The 23,026-nt window shown below is 28.7% G+C and overlaps 2 protein-coding genes across 7 annotated transcripts in view; both read right to left on the bottom strand.

Annotated features, from left to right (window-relative positions):
* LOC142323974 (inositol polyphosphate 5-phosphatase K-like) overlaps nt 1-13,365 on the bottom strand; it is a 65,335-nt gene extending 51,970 nt beyond the window's left edge. For both annotated transcript variants that reach the window (XM_075364430.1, XM_075364429.1), the window contains exon 1: nt 12,713-13,365. In XM_075364430.1, coding sequence (XP_075220545.1) covers nt 12,713-12,771 — 59 coding nt within the window. In that variant the 5' untranslated portion in view covers nt 12,772-13,365. The remainder of the gene's footprint in view (nt 1-12,712) is intronic.
* A 7,556-nt stretch (nt 13,366-20,921) lies between these two features.
* Nucleotides 20,922-23,026, bottom strand: part of l(3)mbt (lethal (3) malignant brain tumor) — a 56,848-nt gene continuing 54,743 nt past the window's right edge. For all 5 annotated transcript variants that reach the window (XM_075364427.1, XM_075364426.1, XM_075364424.1 and 2 more), the window contains one exon: nt 20,922-21,702. In XM_075364427.1, the coding sequence (XP_075220542.1) occupies nt 21,577-21,702 (126 nt within the window). In that variant the 3' untranslated portion in view covers nt 20,922-21,576. The remainder of the gene's footprint in view (nt 21,703-23,026) is intronic.

Here is a 23,026-nt window from a genome sequence, read left to right as displayed (position 1 = left end):
ATCCATGACAATGCTCGGCCGCACACTGCAGCTGTAACAAAGAAACTCCTGCACCGTTTTCGTTGGGAAGTGTTTGATCACCCACCATACAGCTCCATCCCATCCCATACTTGGCTCCATCCGATTTTCACCTCTTTGCTCACATGAAACGCTAGCTAGGAGGACAATATTTTAGCACAGATATCGAGCTGGAGACCAGCGTAGAAACATGGCTGAAAACACAGGCGGCTCCGTTCTATGACGAGGGTATTGGAAAGTTGGTACCACGCTACGAAAAATGTCTAAATCGGAGTGGCGACTATGTAGAGAAATAGCGTAACTATGTAAGTACTTGTCACAAATAATCTTTTTTTATTTTCACTGTGGTTTTAATTTCGTGACCGATCGGACCTTGAAAAAAAAATAACCCTCGTATTCAAAATACGTATTAACACAACAAATTTTCACTATATTTAATACTGTACGTGAATAGATTGTTCATGCAGTAAAGTATGAACGACTTAATGCATTAACAAACATTTATTAAAAACTATAGGAAAAAGTAACTGTGCATTTTACTCTTTCAGTATTTCTTTTTTTTTAATAAGAGGCAATTGATTGTTGTTTTAGAGACTGAAAACACTTTCTTTTAATTGAACTTCACAGCTTCCGTAGCATAATAATTAACACAATATAGTAACATCATTATCATATTCGAAACAAGCACACATTTAAGCAGAAAATGAATTTTTAACCCCTATCAGAGAACGATGAAAAAACATTACATTTTTAGCTACTGAAATTAAGTTTTTAAAACTTAATTTTTTCCAAGAGGCATCGCGGTTAACCCGCTTGCGGATAATCGGGAGTTAACTGTACATACAATATCAGAAAAAAGTTATATATATATATATATATACATAAAAAATGTATGTGTGTGTGTAATTTTATACATTATATAGTGTATAATACATACTTTATCACGACTAGTAAAAATGCACTACGCATTACTTCACATTTAAAAAACACAATTATTCCAGTATTTTCCTTAACAGATCAAAGAGAACCACAATCAATGCCATAATATAGAATTAATTACAAAAAAATTGAAGTGGCTAATTTCCTTTTAATTCTTAAAAATAATAGATATACAAAATAAAAGAAAACTAATGAAGATACCAAAATAATAAATAAATAAAAAGCAAGTTTTGAAGGTGAGAATAATAATCATTTGAGCACATATTGTTACAAGGAAAAAGAGATCTAGAAAATTCAAGGATTAAAATTAAAAGAAAAGAAATTAAAATATTTTTTTAAACTATTTTGAATGTATTAGTAGGAGAATCTTTTAAATGAGTCAATAATTTACTATAAATGACAACGAATTAAGACTTAAGGCCTTTTGTAGTTTGCCAGATTATCGTGGTAAGTTATATGAATACAGTTCTGTTGTGTGGTTTGATGGGGGAGGATATTTTTTTTTGTTGTAGAAATGATACTTTGGGGGTTATCATACACCCACCATTTTATCAAATGTAGCTTAATCAGGTGGCGGCAAATACCATAAAATGTACCTTAATATCTTGTTGAGCTCTATAAAACATGATTTTTAACTCTGACAGGTCACATAAATAACCACTGAGCATCTCCTCATGAGTACCATACATTTTCTTGTATTTCACCTTTGTCAAACACTACATCAATTCCATTTTCAGAGTATGCGGTTAGATTTTTTCTGGATCAACAACATTCAATCTATGGTTAATAGTTATGTGATAAAATTTTTCATCATCATCAACTATATTGCACACTTTCACAGCAATGAAATTTCAAAGGAACAGTTGTCAACAGCGATTACAAAAATCTTCTGCCTCCCTACAAACCCTGACTAATACCCATTGTTGCGAAGAATAACACAACACATCCTGGACTGTTTTCTCCTCCTGCTAAACAAACTTTTCTTAATTTGTGCTATCAACCAGGCCTCCCAATAATCATCTGATTTTTTAATAACAAGCTGCCACAGAGTACAAAAAGTTAACAATTCCAATGAATGGTGGGAACAGGATCAGTTCTAATTCACATTTACAAAATGATAGAGGTCACAACTAACAATAAATGAATTTTACAATTTTCAAAAAACAAATTAGACTGTAAAAGAACCATGCATCCGATCAAGCACCACAAGTCATTTTACACTTAATGTAGTGCCATAAAACATTTTGAGAATTACCACATAACAAATTCATAAACTGTGATCCAAGAAATGAGTACACCATGCCAGGATTTTTTAACTACAGGACAAGGACATACAGAGAGAAGTAATCTTCTGTTGCCTTTTGTACTTCGTTTATTTACTGTTACAATAAGCGTGCCATGTCCACTGAAATGCAACAGACATTCACCCTTACTATGTTGTACACAGAAACTGACAATATAGTGAACTTAGAGAAAGCGATACTGACTGATGCCTCTTGAAGTTCAGATACTTTGAACTGTAGAAGAAAATTTAAAAAAATTTTTTACATAATTTATTGGAACGCAAGAAAGTAATTAATTATAATCAAATTGTGAACAGATACATATTTAACTATTTTGCAAAAATGAAGGTCAAACAACCTTGACAATTTGCCTCACCAATTTTTTATCAGTACCTGCTTCACAACAATGTAAAAAAGTATCACTGTTATATAAAACCTGCGTAAATACTATGTAAAACAATTTCTAATAGCATCCTACATTCAAGATTAGAGCTAAAAAATGGTTTCAATTCATCCTGACTCAAAAAATCGACAAATAACCAGTAAGCCTGTCTTTTATCAATTCAGTTACATAAAACGAAAGCTAAATCAGATCATGAATATCATAATAAAACAAATATTACAAAATTCTTAATTATTTTCTTCAAGCGGATTTTCAGTTTCATCTAATAATATGAGGGTAAGACAATTATTATCCGCAATTTAGTTATATTTTTGTTATGCTGGTAGTACTGTCGTGTTGCGTAGAAGACGCACGCGTGGTTTAATTGTTCTTATGTCTGTACAGGTTTGATGCTCCTAGGTTAGTTTCATTATTGCTGCCCTGCCGTTAACCATGGCCGCTCCGCTGTCTGTTAGCACCAAAGAAGAGCAACATTCAGTGATCCGTTTTTTGTGGTCGGAAGGTGTATCAGGGGCCGAAATTCATCGAAGACTTTCGGTACAGTACGGGAATAGTGTGTTGCCGCAACGGAGTGTCTACGAACGGATTGAAAAATTAAAAAACGGTCGCACAAGTGTTACGCACGACGAAGAAGCCAGACGACCGTTTACCGCCACAAATGAGGAAAACGTTGAGCGTGCACGTGACACGGTTTTCTTAGACAGACGAGTAACTATTGATGAAGTGGCACATCGTATGCAAATTAGTCACGGTTCTGCTCACGAAATCACCCACAACAGACTTGGGTTTCATATAGTCTGTTCAAGATGGGTCCCAAAACAACTTACACAGTTGCATAAACAAACGCGCTTGGACATCTGCCAAAAACATTTGGATCGCTACGGTAACGAAAGGGACATAATCATTACAGAGACAGAATCATCACTGGTGACGAAACATGGATCCATCATTACGAGCCGGAGAGTAAACGGCAGAGTATGGAATAGAAACATCCAAATTTGCCCAGCAAAAAAAGTTCAAGACCCAACCATCCGCGGGAAAACTGATGCTTACGGTTTTTTGGGACTCACAAGGCCCAGTACTGGAACATTACCAGGAAAGGGGCACAACAATAAACAGTGCGCGTTACAGTGAGATGCTTACTGCCAAGCTAAAGCCTGCAATTCAAAGCAAACGCCGAGGACTGCTGTCGAAAAGTGTTGTGTTGTTGCACGACAATGCTCGTCCACATACTGCTGCCCACACTGCTGAAACGCTCCAGAAACTCAACTTTGAAGTACTGGCTCATGCTCCATATAGTCCTCATCTTGCCCCTTCTAACTAACACTTGTTAGGTCCACTCAAAGAGGCATTAAGGGGCCTCGGACTAAACAGTGAAAGAAGCGATGCATTTCTGGCTTGCAGCTCAACCGAAAACCTTCTTTTATGAGGGCATCAGGAAGCCTGTGCAACAATGGACCAAGTGCGTTGAAATGCAAGGGTACTACGTTGAAAAATCATGTACTGTATGTTTCCTATTTGTATCGCAATAAAATTTATAACTACATTGCGGATAATAATCGACTTACCCTGGTAGTTTGCTTTTTTTAAATAATAATAAAATAAGCTATGTTAACAGCCGGTTAAACCGGAGTAATATAATTTGTAATGAAGAGTTTAACAAAATCTTATACGGTTAGATTCAAAATCAGTAATAAAATAAATTCAACTGTAATTCTAAACATGTTCAAACAGAATAGCCAAATCGTGTGTATTAGAAACGGATAATGTTAAAAAAAAAATCAGCTTCTACCTAACACAGATTCAGCATAATTCTTACTGCTTCGTAAGTTAAGAATTCATGTTGCTTGATGAAGAGATTGACAATATCTCAAACAGATGGAAATGAAAGCAAGTGTTAAATTAGTTATTTGTTAAATAATAATAAATAATTATTCAATAATAACAATAAAAAAAAAAAAATATCAGAAATTATTAACAAAATAAAATTTTATATACTTTTCATTTAAAAAAAATGTGTATATGTAATTTAATAGGCGTACAAGGAAGTCATGTAGTGTCCACATCAAATTTTTTTTAAATCTGAATTATAATATTGATTGTTTTATAGAATTTTCACTCTAAAAGAAAAACTGTTTATAAGAAGGCATTATAAACCATAAATCAATTAAAAATGATATTTTCTACAGAAATTATCAGAAATAATTTAAAAGGCCTGTTAAAATTATCACAAATGATAAAAGTTAAATGCTCATATTCGATCTCTCAATATTTTCCAGGAATTAAAAAAATAATCTTTTGGAAAGAAATATTAAGATTTCTTTCTTAATATGAAACTGTTTTGTTTCATAACCAACACATGGTTTTGGATGAAAGAAAAAACTTAATTACAAAATATATTTAATCTGTATAAAAAAAATGTCAACTGTGGCATTAGGAGTGACATCATATTTATCAAATAGAATACTGTGTATGTTTGCTTTAAATTTTCAGAGTTGTAAATATTAAATATGACATTCCATAACCAATAGACCTCTTATTTATTTTGCCCATTACTAATACAACCATTATATTATTGATTATTATTTATAGGTAACAACTCCTAAATTGAAGGATTCAATTTTAGACAATTTAGTAATAATAAGTAAGATTATAACAATTTTACAATACTTTAATAAGAATAGGATTAATCTAAATGCCGAAGGGTTTTAAGAAAGTATCAAAGTTAGACCTATAAAATAATATACAAGATATGTTAAATTTCAATGATATTAACCTCTACGATCATTAGCCACAAATAAATGCCAACATGTAGTAAAACTGCACAGAATATCATTTAAATTGGTATTTATGGAAATAGGTTGATTAAATGTGGCTTAGATAAATGGCATATTAATCTTACTTTTCACCCTTCAATTTTCAGGATACTGCTATCAGAGACATTCCTGATGTCAGGTCGATCAGGTTTTGTAAGTTTGCAGTTTACCAGTTTGTTATACAGATATATTAATAAATCAGAGATAATAAAACAAATGTCTTAATTTCATTTAAATTTTTTTGGAGAAACAAGAAAAAAAATAAATTATTCAAATTCAAAATGGCTATTAAAAAAATTATCGGAAGACGAGTCAAAAGATTCACAAAAGATGTTTAAAATTCTACATATTAACTACAAAAGATTATATATTTTTAAGATAATATTCTTCAAATACGAGAAAATACAATTCAATAGTGATATCTATTAAGTGTGTAACCAGAAATTAAACGAAAGGAAATTCTCTATATAAAATTTCACTAAACGTTATAGTCTTATATCTTGACTTGGTCATCTATTTGTGTATGTATAAATAAATATATATATATATGTCAAGATAACTCTTATTATATTACATGCAAGTACACATAATTTTTATGTTAGTGGGCAAGTAAACAAGCAGAATTTTAAGTAGTTGTAACATTCTTCAAAACTAACAGATGGTGCATTGGTTTATAGATTAACATATTTGGCTTGTACTTCTAACTTAATAGAATTCTATTTTTAAAACAAACATATTTTACCTAACCATTCAATTACTTTCCTTCAATTTATATCTTCAGTCTTTATAATATTTTTTTAAATTAATTATTTTGGCATAATGGATATTTTTGGTTTATTATTTTGACAAGCTTTATGTTACATTTCATACTTTATATTCCAGAATTATAATATGGGTCTGTATTCTTTTAAAACTGTGTATTTAAATATTTTCCTACTTTTAAATACAATATTGTAATTACGTTTTTATTTTCTAGTTTATATTTATTCCTATTATTACAATTAAATTTATTTTGTTTTTCTTTGCTTTTAAAGTTTGTGTTATATTTTTAAAATAAATGAACTACATAATTTTGCTCATTTTTAAAATGTTTCTTTCTATTTTCAACAATTTTGTAATAACAAATTATTTTATTCATTAAGTTTTTTAAATGTATTTATTTACGTTTTTACAAACTTACTCATAAATATTTCAATTTAAGAGTCCTGAAAGAAATCCCACACAAGTATTTGTTTGTAAATTTTTTTTACAAAAAATAATTTGGTTTTCATTAGATTATTTAAAATCAAAACAATTTTGTTGATATATATCATCTGTTCCTATATAAGCAACTTGTCTTGAGTGACTATAACTTTCATCAATACCCAGCAAAAACTACTTAAGATAAATTAATGAAAATTTGTGTACGTGTTCTTCCTACAGTGTAAGCGCACACTAAAAAAAAAGGATTTTTTTAAATTCTGAGTTAAAAGGGTTAAAATGAAGTAACAATGAAATTTATTATTCTCTTAATTCCTCAGTAAAAAATGAAGCTATCAACTAGATTTTTTTTAATTCCCAGTTTAAAGGGTTAAAATGATTTTCAATTTTCTTTGAGACCTGGCTATTTTTAATTTCTCTGTAAGAAATGAAGACATCAACTTGATTTTTGGTTTGTAATTTTCACGTAAATATCTAAAAACAAAGTTCTAGATTTTCGAAATTCCACCTTGAAAGGAGTAAAGAAAGGCAGAACTGCTTGAACAACGATAGCAAATTTTTCCAATTTCTGACTATACTAAACAAGATAATCACTAGATTGGTAATCACAAATACTTGTACTCTTCAGATAAATACTTAAATATACCTTTTACATTATTTTTGAATTTCGATTTTTAAGGGGTGCGACATTTTACGGTACGGCTGCTGTACCGACACAGCTTGCTGCATGTGCATCTGGCTGCACCTGCTTCCAAAAAAACAAAATAAGAATTCTTTTTTAAAAATGAGAAAACGAAGTACGGTCACATCATAGTGGTGTTTGTCGTGTAACGCTAAGTACCGGGCGAAATACATTTTTACCCGTACGAAGTACAGATAAACTTTTATAATTAATATTTTTAAGATGGAGGCCGACTGTTTTGAAACCCACAATCTTAGATCACTAAACTTTCGGATCCTGTACTGACCAAATTGTTGTAGTCAAAATTAATTAATTAATTTAATGCACAAAATTTCGCATAGATAATTTAAATGTTAATGGAGAATTATTACCACATATACCCATTGTAGAAGATAGTGCGTGTCTTTTTCGATCTCTTTCTCATCTCGTGTACTATAAACAACTATTGACGACCGAAGTGCGGGAAATTAATTGTCATACGTGGTGGAAAACTTGGAAGAATTCTCGACTATGACTTAAAATAATTTGAGTCACAACTATTAGAGATGCGATGAATGGATGAATATTTATTTCAAATGTCCAAAGGTTCGACTTATGGTAGATTATGTGAACTGGTAACGGCTGGTAAATTACAATGACAATCATAATTTTTGTTTCCTAACATGCGATAATGATTTTAAACTCTTTTTTGGTGCTGAAAATGAATATGAACTTAGAATCTTTCTATCACCCGCCATTGTTGAAAAATTTTTAAATTTTAATTAAAGGATTTTTTTTCATTTTTCAACGTATAGTTAGCATTTTAAGCTCCTATATTGTATCTTGTTAGCTCATTTTTTATTGTTTAACTTTGTTAACATAATTAATGTAAGCTATAAATAAATAATACTGGACAAGAATTAAATCATATAGTCACATACTGACATCATATCTAATACTGAAAAGTGAGCCTTCATGGACAAGATTAACCGTGTCTGTGCAGGTTAAAACATGTAGCTGAAAACACAACTGTGTTGTTTATATTAAGCACTGGATTTAGTAATGAATTAATTTTGTTCAGTCTTATTGCTATCTTAAGTTTGTTAACAGTGCAGTGTCATAATGCCTCGAAATTGTGTAAATTATGTGGATGCCTTTTATTATATATGTGGTGAGTTTACAGTAAAATCAAATAGAAAAAAAAAATTACACCTTTAATTAAAAAAGTATATCATTTGTACTTTCAGTGTAAAATTAGTGATCAAGATAAGACGTGGGATCTTCATGTAGTATGCATGTTCTGTATATTTAAGAGAATGGCTGAAAGGTAGACGGAAGGCTTTACCCACTTTAACATAGGTGTACCTATGGTTTGGCGTGAACCAAAGGATCATGTAACCAATTGTTACTTTCGTTTGACAAGTGTGTCTGGAATTTCTAAAAAATCTAAACATATTGTAAAATATCCTTCATTGCAATCTGCAATCAAGCCTGTACCTCACAGTGAAATTATTCCAGTTCCTGAGCCACCGTTAATGTATGTTTCGAAAGCGGCGATGAAGAATCAGGCAGTACTGAAGAAGACAACAATGATTTTGAATTATTTTCCAATAAACCGCATCTTATATCACAAGGGGAATTAAATGACTTGGTTAGGAATTTAATTTAATCAAAGAATCAAGCTGAATTGTTAGGATCATGACTGCCAGGTTGGAATTTACTTCAAAAAATACAAAAATTTCGGGCTTTCAAAGCCGACGAAAAGAACTTTCTCAGTACTTTATTGATGGACATAATTTAGCTTATTGCACAAATACTGATGAGCTTATGTTGCACTTACGACAAGTTCATAAAACTGAGGACTGGCGCCTTTTCATGGATTCGTTCAAGTATAGGTTAAAAGTGGTTCTACTACACAACAGTAACAAATATCCTTCGATACCAATCACTTATGGTATTAATTTGAAAGAGACATACAATGTGATGAAAGACGTTCTTGAAAAATAATTACAAAAACCAAAGTTGGAACATGTGGTAACCTGAAAGTTATAGCTATTTTATTAGGCATGTAGTTAGCCTATACTAAGTACATGTTTTCTTTGCGAATGGGACAACTGAGCTAGGGATAAACATTATGTTACCAGGGTGGAAGAGACGAAATAACTTAACTCTAAATGGGAAAAACATTATTCATGAGTCCTTAGTTGAACCCACAAAAATATTTTTAGCCCCTTTCCACATCAAGCTAGGTCTAATGAAAATTTTGTATAAGCAATGAAAAGGATAATCCTGGATTTTTGTACATCAGGCAGAAATTTCCGAATGTAAATGAAGGAAAAATTAAAGAAGGAATATTTGTTGATCCTCAAATAAGAGAGTTGCTCAAAGATGATGTATTTAACTCAATGTTAAATAATGTAGAAAGTGCAGCTTGGGCTTCATTTAAAGAAGTTTGCAAAAATTTTCTCTGCAAACAAAAATACAACAATCACCATGATACTGTTAATCAACTTCATACAGAACTACGGGATGTAATATGTGTTTGAAAATGCCTTTCCCTCACTCACATCTGGATGTGAGTAGATGTGCCTAGGGCTATTTATAAAAAAATATTTATTCATTTAAAGTATTTATAATATTATTAAAAAAATTTGTATGAAAAACGCAATTCAAGAAATGGTATCACCCCTTGGAGAAACATTAAAAATTGTTTTGTCTACTATCAGTGTTATTTTCATTTCTATTCGAGTTTACCGCAATGGTTAACTTTTCTATGCTACATTCTAAATCTGCCCTTATCAAGGTTATAAATATATTTTTAAGCTTTGGGCAAATATTGCTAAAAGCAATATTCTTGATTAAATAATTTTTAATTATAAATAAATAAGTTTGCTATTTAAAAAGATATTGCGGGTGAAGCCACATTAAAAAAATTATATATATATATATATATATATATATATATATATACTTCTTATAATTACCACTATAATACCTATAAAATCGTCTATAAATTCTGTTATTTTTCAATAAGATGATGTTGTAGGCTAATAAGAATTGTAGTTAGCTTTTCATTAATTAGGTAAATGTGGTCTTAAACGATTGGGTTGATCTAGTGGTTAACGAGTCTTCTCAAATCAGCTGATTTGGAAAGTCGAGAGTTACAGCATTCAAGTGCTAGTAAAGCCAGTTATTTTTACACGGATTTGAATACTAGATCGTGGATACCGGTGTTCTTTGGTGGTTGGGTTTCACAAATTAACCACACATCTCAGGAATGGTTAAACTGAGAATGTACAAGACTACACTTCATTTACACTCATACATATCATCCTCATTCATCCTCTGAAGAATTATCTAATCGGTAGTTACCGGAGGCAAAACAGGAAAAAAGAGAGAGGTAAATGTGGTCTTAGATTTTTTTTAATTGTTTACCTGTGTGTTTATATTATCTATAAACGTCCAATCTCTGCTAAACAGGTTAGTCACTTATTCATAAAAAATTAGAATATCCACCATTATCAAACCAGAAAGCAGGGTTGTTTTTATGCAACTCCACACAATACTTCACTTAAAAGAAGGGGTTTCATTATTATGGCTTCCACTGAAATTTTTAATACATACCGAACCATTTAAAAATCATAGAATCAATTTATTTAAAATTGATAAACACTCTTATTTAAAAATGAAAAACACTGTTATTTAAAATGATAAACACTGTTTTAAAGAAACTGTGTTACTCTGTCTATAAACATTTAAATAATAATAATTAAAAAATTAAAGAAAAACATAATTTTGTTTGTATTTCAACACGTACAAAAATCATCATTACTCAAAGCAATCTTCTTCTGAACTATGATTTATTTTGTAGTTATTTTTTATAATTACTAATCTTCATATATTTACCTTAATATTATCTCAGGTGTTTAAATAATCGATATGGACTTTAACCACATCTATTTTTATTTTATAATTAAGTATGGATTTTGCTGATCAAGGTTTTATCATGGTTTCTCTTAATCTGTCCAGAAAAATGGCAGTGCAGTTTTTTTTTTTATTCAACCCAGAGCATAACCTACCCACTTCTGATATGATTTACTTATTATGTTCTAATCAGAATAAAAGATTTATTTATTGCTATTTGCAACTATGAAATTAACTGATTTTCTGATATTGTATTGTAACTTGTTTAGTAAATGATTTCTATGACTAAATTCAACCTTTTTTAAAATGAGAATTTGCAATACTCTTAATTAACTTTTCTGAATTTACAAAATTAATTTTATGTATTTTATTTATTAAGATTTTTCTGTTTTAGTTTAATATTTATTATTTCAATAATTAATAATTTATGTTAATCGTTCAAATTGATCAATAAAAATAATATATGTACAAATTTTGGTCTATGTTTATATTTGATGTAATAAAATATTTATTTAAATAAACTGAAAAATAGAAATCGTATTGTTCACAATTTATATAACTTTTGGTAAAATGAAGTTACAGTTTTATTAAAAATTATCAACAGAATTTGGTTCTTTCTTAGTAAAATTTATTTAGCTTTACAGAGGCAGAATAGTTACGACTTACAAATATCTGTAAAAATCTTACAATATTCTTGAATATTAAGGTATTGAATGAATGAATATTGTAAGCTTTGGATTTTCATTGTGAAATAAGACCAGCTTTCAAGATCTCCCAAGAATAATTTTTGTTTTAAATTTGACAGTAATTTTTCCAAAACCCTAATCAGAATTTTTTTTGTAATATTTATTCTACAGCAGGAAGTATGGGTAATTCCAATTCTACTGCAAAAACTAAAACTTATAAAAAAATCATTTTTTAAAATTCCTTTTAATCATAGAAATCTTTATCTAAACAAGTTACCGAACAATTTAAAAACCCATTTCATTTCACTTTTACAAGTAGCAGTAATTAGAAAAACTAAAAAATACATTTATCTAATTAATTAAATTAAAAAATCTACTGTAATCCTGATTAGCATACAATGATTGTACGTGATTGACAAATAAAATTGCTGAATTTAATAAATGAAAATAATTTTCAAAAAAGTAGGTTAAAAATGGAGGGCTTGCTTAGAGCTAAAATTATTGATTTTCAGCAAATTTATCACAATGTGATAGGTGATGTATATTCCAGATAAGAATAAAGGGTTTAATTTACAATCTAAATCACTTGAATAAATTATATCTAACAAAACGAAATAGTATATCTATAATATTTAGGAACCAGAACCTTTCACTCATACCTGCATGGTTAAAATTATTTAACACTACAAATATGTAACAATACACATACCTACTAAAATAAGAATATTTTTACAAACAATCCAATCATATTCTTTCCAAAAAAGACGACTAAATTAGCTTACCTTAAAGTATCCATTACAACAGACGTATTCTTTTTATTAGCAGTTAGGTTAATTAACATCGGTTTTCAAGTATAAGTTAAAGGTAACTTCAACACTATTTGTACTATACATATGTTAAATTATAAAATACAATATATGAAATAAACATAATAGTTTGACACCATTTTAATAACACACAGAAAACTTGTGCCCAATCGACCGCCACAAATTGATTTAAAATTGTACGTCCTTCACTGAAATAGTTTTCATTCACCTAACCTATGACGCAAATAACCTACTACATACAGTCACCTGTTTCTAATATCTCCTTTTACACAGGCTTCACTGACTGGCAAAAAACACATAACGATTGCAAATAGACTTCACTAGTTTTCCTTGAACTAAAGATATGTCCATTCAAACAAATTTTTAAAAAAATTGTGACGGCTAAATCTGATAACATAGTCGGCTACTGAAAATTTCAATAATTTTATTTTCCTTTTTTCTATAAATGTAATTGTTGCCTTTGATATCTAATTTTAACACAAAATAATGTTGTAAATTGAATATTTAACTATTTTATCAAATGACACCCACGTTCTAATCCAACTGAAAAGAAATAACGTAAATTTTACGGCGGTTTCTTCAAAAATTAATTGTCGCTATAATAATGATTTAATTTAATGAGTTAGTCCGATTTGTAATGCAAATTATCATCAAAATTTATCAACATTATTGAAACCGATATGAAATTTATATCAAATAACTTGAAATTTATATATAAAAAAAAACAAATACCTAGTTCTTAACATTTTTTCTGACTGACTTTTCTCAGAATATTTCACACTATTTAATTTCAGTTTCTCGCAGAAATATGCTAATCTAAACGTGTCAGTAAAATTTTAAAAGTCAATCTAGTGGTAAAATGTTGTTGGATATAGTGTATGTGTTGAGATTAGAAAATAATTTATTCAACTGCCAATACCATTTAATCAGTTATATTTACCCAATTACTTAGAGTGAGTGTAAATAATAGTCATTACTGACCTTGAAACGTATTCTAATAGAACATATGCGTTTAAAAGATAAAAACAAACATCCAAAAATATAATATCCAAAAACTTATTTAAAAACTATGAATTTGATGTAAGAAACATTATTGAATTCTATCATCACTTTCATGTTAAAATATAAAATATTTTTATGTCTTAAAATATCTTTACATAAAAAAGAATACTGAATAGATTAACAAATACAACAGCTCTTGAAATAATTAAAAACATATTTTTATACGTTTATAAATATATCATTTCTTGAAGTTACAATTTCTCATTCTTTTTCTTCTCCTAGGCCATTTTATATTAAATGTTTGATGTAGGCTTCATCCAAACACCAGTGTCCATTTGTTGCTGTTAACAATGTCTGATCAACCCATTTTATCCTTTCATGATGTCTACATATATTTTAAAGCACAAACTCTACATGAGTGTTTTGTCATTCTTTTATGTTTTGTATGTGCTAATTTTTTTTTTAATTCTCACAATTTTGACATCAAAAAATTTTTGTTTTTAATCCAACTATTGTTCTCTCTGCGACAAAGATTATTATGAAAGTATGAAGGTAACCCAATATAACAAATCCTATAATTGGAATAACAGAATAACCTATAATACTTGAATATCCTGCTTACAAATTTAAAACAGGATATTCAGGTATTAGTTGAACCCATCTTCAAGTTGGTTTCACCTTATTTTTAATCTCTTTTTAAACCAAACTATTAATGTTCCCAACTTTATGATAGTAATAGTTGAGTTATTAGATAATATCAAACAAGAAAAACGTATAATAAATAACAGTGTTTGTTTTTCTTACACAGAGTAATTTAACATGTTTTTCTAAACACAAATAGTAATTGAAATATTGTGGCTGATTGAGTTATCACCCAAAATTACTGAAAAAAAATATATATCCATCGATTGATTAATCCAATGATTCTTAAACCACCCAATGCAGAAACTGATTGGAGGTAGTGCCTTGGGCACTGAGGTTAAATATTTTTTTAAAGTTGTTTAGCAGCACTGTTTTGTATACCTGTCTAAATTTTTTGTTCTAAGATCAACTATTCTTTTTAGTTGTGTCATTCCACTGATTTATATGGTTAGTGTAGGTCAATCTTTGCCTTTCCTTACAGTAGGTTCTGGGCTCAAATACTAATCAGGTTTGGCATTTTTTATATGCTACAAAAATTCATTATCTCTACCGATAATTATAACTGGGTTGCAGTTTCTCAAATAAAAAATCGTATGATTAAATTATTTAATATCATTGATTACAAAGGTAATGAACAGAGTAAGTTAATAAATAGAAGAGTAAGTATAAATGGAATCCACTAGCTACTTGCATCTCACACACATTCTCTTATTCACATAGCACTGATCTATATATGTTTTGACTGCTTTAAAACATTCCAGTTGCTTATGTCTTCAATTCTACAAAACGATCAGGCATTCTATTTATAAATGCTAGCTAGTATAAAATCTTCATTTAGTTCTAGTATCATTTGATGTTGTAAATTTTGTGTGCACTTACATGTAAAGTATATGCATAATAAACAAGAATGTATATGTTTGTGAATTTGAATATACTGTAGGTAGATACAAACAGATATGGAAGCCACAATATCAAAGAAGCTGTAGTTCTTACAATTTTGGATACTAGATTATTTCTTCAAAAAAAAATTTTTTTTTAGACAATTTTTTCAGTTTATTGAAGTATAATTTAACAATTACAACTCTGCAAATGGATACTGACCGATATGTTTTACTAAAATGCTATTCAGATGCAGAATGAGAGTAAATATAACCCTAAAAGCAGTAGTTGTGCAAATTCTGTTTAGTAAGGATACAGAACCGTTGAGCAACTGGCCCAGAAAAAATTCTTACTCCCAGCTCTACCAGTTCACAAATGATGACTTTTCTTTTGACACCATTGAATGCAGTTTTTCTCAATTATGGTTTTCTAGTACATTCTTGATAGAATCTTCACATTATAGTACATTCTTGGTAATCTTCACATCAATCTAGTCTGATAAGTTAGATATTTTTTATGCTGCAAATATTTCTTTGCTTCACCAAATTTGCAGCTGATGATTTTCCTTATATAGACTTCATTTTTGTTTTCCTGGCTATATAACTGATGAAGTACACTATATGAGGCTATACAGAGTGAGTCAAATGTATGGAAACTCCTCCAGAAGAAATACTGTAAATTTATCTGTATTATTTAATACTGTAAATCCAGGATAAGGTATCATTGGATCAACAAAATAACCTTTTGATAAGAAATAGAATTTCAACCCCTTCTTGGGGGTGACCCAGGGATTGTAACTAAAATATTTTAAATGGTAACACTCTTGCATGTTACTTCATTTTAAAGATCTTTTTAAGAAAAGAAAAATGGTATAAATAAAAAGTTGGTACAATGTCTGTACCCAAAATTGTGGTGAGATAAAATTTGAATTTTGAAAATTACTGAATTTAGTAAGTTAAAATTCAAATTAAATAAAAAGAAATTAAACAGAATTAAATTAAAATTTATTTTAAAAGTTAAATTTTTAGTTTTTAACAAAAAATGTTTTGTTCCAATTTAATGAGTAAATAAATAAAAATAATGTTACCTAGTCATGCTGATCATTGATGGTTTCTTTCCATTGTGTCAAAAGTGAAGCTTACTTCATTGTGTAACATTACATTTAGAGTGTTTCATTACTACACTGTTATTTTCTTATGAAAATTTATTGTAATCAGTTTGCTATTAATTTTGTCTACATTAAATTTTTTTGTGTTACCTGCTAACATTGCTATCATGTCATCTATTGAATAGGAGAGGGTTACACTTTTAAAGATGAGGGGCTTTGGTGACTGAGTTAGGTTGTATAATGAAATTTGTGAATTGTCAAAAACTAAACAACTTCAAGAAACAGGAAGGATTAAAAAATAGGGGAAAACCAGGGAAGCCTAAATTTGCAACAAATTGTTAGAGATTATGCAAGAATTATCATTCCTTGACAACTGCAGTATGAGAACATAACATTAGCCAAAGTTCAATGATTTTAATATTAAAAAGTAAAAATTTCAACCCTTCAAAATTCATCTGGTGGAAGAGCTTAATGAAGATGACTACAATCAAAGTCTTGAGTTCTGCAAAATTATGATCTTTGTAGAGATCCAAATTTATTAAATGACAATTTTTAGTGATGCCACATTTTTTTTAAATGGCAGTGTAAGTCGCCATAATTGTTGATACTGCACTAATATACACACTGGTATTGTGAGGCATATACACAGTATCTAATTGAAGTAGATATATGAGCAGGTATTGTTGGTGGACAATTGATAGGACCTATTTTACTGAATGAAATTTTAAATGCAGTGAAATATTATGTTTTGCTTTTGACCATATCATTCCAAACATTGTTGGCTCCAATTTCCAAAACATTTGGTTTCAACAAGTTGGTGTCCCACCTCATTTTGGTCTTCAGGTATGTGAAATTTTAAATGTATTTTTTCTGGAAAATAGATTAGCTGAAGGGGTCAAATAGAATGGCAAGATCACCTGACTTGTCACCATTGGATTACTTTTAATGGAACCACTTACAGCTTAAAAATAAGCCCCAAGATATCGATGAAGTACAAAATAGAATTTGAGAATCAGCACAAAACATCACTAAGGAATCACCTGATATTGCAGTATCATCCTTTTACAACAGACTGTCAAACAAGAGATAGACATTTCAAACATTTATTAAAATGCAATGTAAGTAAATAAGTAAACATGCATAATATCTTTAAAAAAAATTATTAGATAATATCCATTTAATAGAATTTTTATAAATTTATTTGCAATAACAGTTCCTTAAATCAATGTAATTTTTTTTTTAATTCAACTACCCTGTCGCCATCTTGAGTACAGACATCATACCAACTTTTTAATTTATACCATTTTTCTTGTTTTAAAGGGACCTTTAAAATGATTTATCACATAGATGGTGTTACCATTTAAAATATTTAAGTTACAACCCCGAATTAGTGGTTGAAGTTCTATTTCTCATCAAAAGGTAAAGTAGTTGACTGATAACTTATCCAAAAAATAACAATATTCCATCTGGAACGGTTTTAAAGTTATTAATTGGACTGATTTCTGTACATGGGACAGCAGTTTCATTTAAGTTTGGTCGTAATCAATCAAGGAGGCAGGGAGGTATGAATCTTACACAACCTGTACTTCAAAAAAGAGAAATCATTTTCACATACTTAATGTCCCTTACATAGCTAAGAAACTTTTTGATGGTGTTTGGTTTTATTCCCATAAGGAATGGGAACAAAACACACTTTTTTTTTTGTTTTTGCTGAACTGAAAGTAACAAATTTGACTAATTAGATGGTCTGTTACTTATCTCACTTTGATTCATAAGCCAATTTTTTCATCAGTTATTGGTTTATTTGGGTTAGAAATATTTTATAACTTCTGATTATGCATCTCTGATGCCATTTAATTTTGGTTAAATGGTCAGGGGGTAGGGTAGATTCAGCTATCAATCTCAAAATTTAGTAAAATATATTTATATTTAATTAAATACTTCTTAGGAGGCTTATAAACTTTAGTTTTATGTTGTATACCTTAAATTAAAAAGGTGAAAATTATGATGACGCTTTGCTAGCTTTTTTTTATATTTTACTTCTTTCATTGTTGAAATGTAACATCAATTTAGAGCATACCCATTACCTAGGTAAGAATTTGCTCCAAAGAGTACAATCATAGTTACATAGAAACAAATACAAAAAAAGAAAAAAAACATGTAGCAAGTATAAATTTAAAATATATTTTAATGGAATCCACAAACATAAAAACAATTTTTATAATTCAACTACTGCAGACATCCTCAGAATACAGATACATAAGTAAAATTTGACCCTCTTCGTTAGCTACAGTTTATGAATAGGACAAACATTTCTGCTATAGTTAATAGGGAAATTGTTTAAAAAACATTATACTGAGTATATGAAAATACACAGGAATGGTAACAATTAATTCATTAAAAATTGTTTTGGAGGAGATCTGCCAAGGGAAAATTAATCATGGTTCTAATGATTTTTTTTTTGCATTTGACAGATGCAGTATGCCTCAACAGAATTGTCCCAAAATAAAACTACAACTGTCAGAGCAGGGTAACTGCTTATAACTGCTGTGGACTATCAATAAAATTTTCAGATCGGCTTTAGATTTGATAAATGGATTAGATTTAAATGGATAAATGGATAATTAGATTTGATAATATTTTAAGTTGGCAAAGTTTTATTCAACAGGCCTAAAAATAAAAAAAATAATTTGTTTGTAAATCTAAATTACAAGTAAAATGCACCTTTTTACTGTTGAGATCAGTGATTAGACTTAGATCAAATCCTAAGAAGCATTAGAGAGGTGTTTAAGGTAAGAATTGTGATTATGGCCATTCCTTTACCAAGTTTCCCTTTCCCAACATGCATTATAAATCAATATGGATTAGTTTAATAGTTTTTCATTCTAGTTTAAACTACAAACACATTCTAACAAAAAACTATAAAATAATGTAGGAATCCTTGCTCCAAAGGTAGTTTGTAAAATATACCATGGGAGATATACCAGAATATGAATTTCTGTTGATTTACACACAGAAGGTATTATATTACCATCTAAATAACTATCAAAAATTACATTTTTTAAATATTAAAAGAAAAAATTGAACTAACAGCCAAAGTATGAAATGTAAAATTAGATCGATATCTATTGCCAAATGTTATGGTTAATTTTATTTCAAAATAAATGTCAGTTTCCTAGCTGGCTTTGAACTGTTGTTAGAGGTTACAGTTCCCACTACATATATCTGCAAGAGACTTTTATTTATTTATCACATCGAATTATCAGTATTTTTTGTCCTACAACTATGTATTGTTTAACAACTAAAAACGTATCAAATATGTTACACTAGTTAGTTAGACCTAGTTAGAAACTAGGTTAGACTATGCTAAGTGAAAATCAAATAAAATACATTTATTTTATAAGAACTTGTTCAAAAATATTGTTTAAAAACAAATATTAAATGCACACTTCTTATGTAAAATATATTTGCTTTGCTTTCTCATGGTGTAATGGGGAAAAATTATGTTGATGCAGGATAATAGAAAAATTTGCAATCACATTTAGGAAATAAGACACGCAGACATTAATGGGCAAAAAACCCAATAATTAATACATTATTCCTATTAAGACAATAATTATAACCTAAGGCAATAGTTTTAATTATTCCTTTTTTTTTTTAAATAATTACATTTTTTGTTCAATTTAAGAAAAACTGAACTAAAAAACCTGTTATTCTACATTTCAATCTCTGTAACAAAAACACAATTTTGACATCAAGTACACATCTTTTTTTTGGTATCATAAAAAATATGAATAATTTTGTCCAACCTTCAATAACAGTCATGAATATAAAAATTGATTATAAAACAGCAAACTATAATTATTTATGTCTCAAAAACTATGAGAAAACTTATATTTTTCTTATCTTCTTCATAAAGAAATGGTAAAGCCTCTCTATAGTTTCAAATATTTATTCATATTTTTTCTAATTTAATGAATTTTTAGATTAATTTTTTTGGTTTGGGAAGAGGGTGAGGAGTGAATGAAATTTTCAATTTATTTTTATACTGTCCTTAAAAAAAGTTCCAGTAAACCTTTCAAAAATTGCACCTGGGTAAAGTCAGTATCATGGATTGTAAAGTGGTCATCCCATCTTCATGGATTAAGTTTTATTTTTGATTTTGGGAAGGAGAATTATAAAAAAAAGTTTTAACACTATTTACTAATTGTCTTCAAAAGGTTCCCGGCTAAAGTTTCTACCAAAGTACATTTCCACCTTGAAATAGTACACACGAGTTAAAGTGGAACTACCTGATACTCACTGTTTGATTTTCATACAAAATATATTAGTACTGATGCTCTATTACAAGTTACCAACCAAATTTAATATGTTCAGATGTTTTTGACATATTAAGTACAAGAGCTGCCAAAAACACATACACAAAACCTGATTTTATTTTGCTTTTTAAACTGATTACAATACTTTCTAGTATTGTAATATCTATAACAGCCAGAAAAGTAATAAGGAAATGAACAAATAAATAAAACTATGAACGGTAATATACAAAACAACTTTAATCAAATATATGTGTGTGCATATATATATATATATGTATTTGTAACACAAGACATAAATTACATTAAAAAAAAAAAAAAAATCAAAAAGAAAACAATGTAATACTATTACGCACTGTAAATATATATATTTCTTTTTTATCATTCTATGATCAACTATACATACTGTGTTGTGGTATAAAAAAAAAGAAATAAGCACTGAATAAAATTGATTGCCTGCTTTTCTTATAACTTGAGTATTAGTAATCACATGATACAATGATTATTAATGCAAACAAACAGAATACAAAAAAAAGGTAAAAGTTTACCAATAAAATACAATTCAAATAACAATGATAATAAAAAGTTTTTAACAATATTGGATCACAATTCTTTTTATAATACATAATGTTATATTAAATTACAATATATACAGACAAAAAAAAAAATTATGTACATAATTATTGCAATCTATGATTATTTTACGTATAATTATATTACTTAACAACCTATTTACATTGAGTATATATACTTCAAGTCCATGGTATTAAAAAAAAAGAAAACTTTTTTGTTTCGACGATGATAAAAGCATTTTCAAGCAGCCAATCTTTGTTTAATGAAGTTTTACTTGTTAATTAGCAGTGATCAATAGTTTATAATACTTTTTGACGTAACAGTGAAATGATATTAAATATTTTAATAGCAGGACCCAATTTTAATCCTAAAAGATCAGTTAAATCAGACTGTGTCAACATAAGCAATGCTTCTCCATCAATTTCCTGAAAAAGTTAAATACAACATAAAAATTAATCTACTCCACTATTTAAAATGATTACATTTGAAAAAAAATTCTGAAATGAAAAAGTTTTATCAAATTTTCTATAAATTTAATATAGAACATTTTTGTGAATAAGAATGTAAGAACAAAAGTCCAATTGCAAGATTAAAAGATAAAACTAAGTTTTACAATGGTATAATTGAAAGAATTAAAATATATAATTCAGCTTTTGTTGTAAAAAGATTCTCTAATAGAGGATATGTTTAAAGATCCAACTTATTAACTTAGCACAAAATCAATATAAGTGTTAATGTCTACAAGTTAGGCTTTCTAAGGAAAAGAGTTATAATTAGAGAATAACATTTGAAACAAGTAACAGAAACTTTGATGATACTGTGCTAAGATTCACTGTGACTCTTACAACTGGAAAAAGGAAAATACAATAATTGACTTGTTATTAATGCTTGAAAACTCAAATTTTGATAGTCAAGGGAATATTAATAAACTTCAGAGGAAATCTGAATAAAGGCATAAACCCTTTTAATACACATAACTCTAAAAAGTTGATATTTTTATTTTATTTTATTAACTGCACAACATAATTATGTACTTATCATCTTTCCAGATTTATACTTTCCATACCTTAAAAAATCTGTAGTATATGTAATTGTAGAGAATCCATTTTTAAATGAAAGTTAAATACATACTTTGATGGAACAACAATATTCTGATTCTCTCATAGATCTTTTCGTAACCTGTGATATGGGGGTTTTGTGATTATCAGTTACTTTTTGCTAGTTTTTAATAGTATTCAGAATACAACATAATAAATATTTTTATAATAGTTTCTAGTTTCATTTAACATAGTTAAAAACTTTTTTAAAAATCTTATTCTTTATTTTAAAATAAAAAAATATACTGAAAAATCTAGAACTATGTTAAGGATATAAAAATTTTTTATATTCAGCATTTTCATCATCTTCCATATCCTAAAATTTTCTTTTTTTCCACTCTTCATATTTTTTGTGGTTATGTTTTAGTATTGAAAATTATCCGTATGAAACCCTACAATTATACTCAGGACACAAACAGTCAAATTTACTTTTTGTTCACACTACATAAAATGCTCCTTCTTATCAGGCAGACAGAGAAGACAATTGTGTTGATTCTCACCTCTAGGTTCTACAAGGGTTTGCAGTATCAGCTGCTCCTTTTATATATAAACATATTTAAATTCCATTAAATAAATCATCTGGTACAGAATATTGAATAAGACATGTTTTACTTTAATTTGAAATATGACTGTTTATTCAATCATGACAGGA

Source organism: Lycorma delicatula, chromosome 4 (assembly GCF_047948215.1).
Source record: "Lycorma delicatula isolate Av1 chromosome 4, ASM4794821v1, whole genome shotgun sequence".
NCBI lineage: Eukaryota > Metazoa > Arthropoda > Insecta > Hemiptera > Fulgoridae > Lycorma > Lycorma delicatula.
Note: the sequence above shows the minus strand (reverse complement) of the source record. Positions and strands in the feature narration are given on the sequence as shown.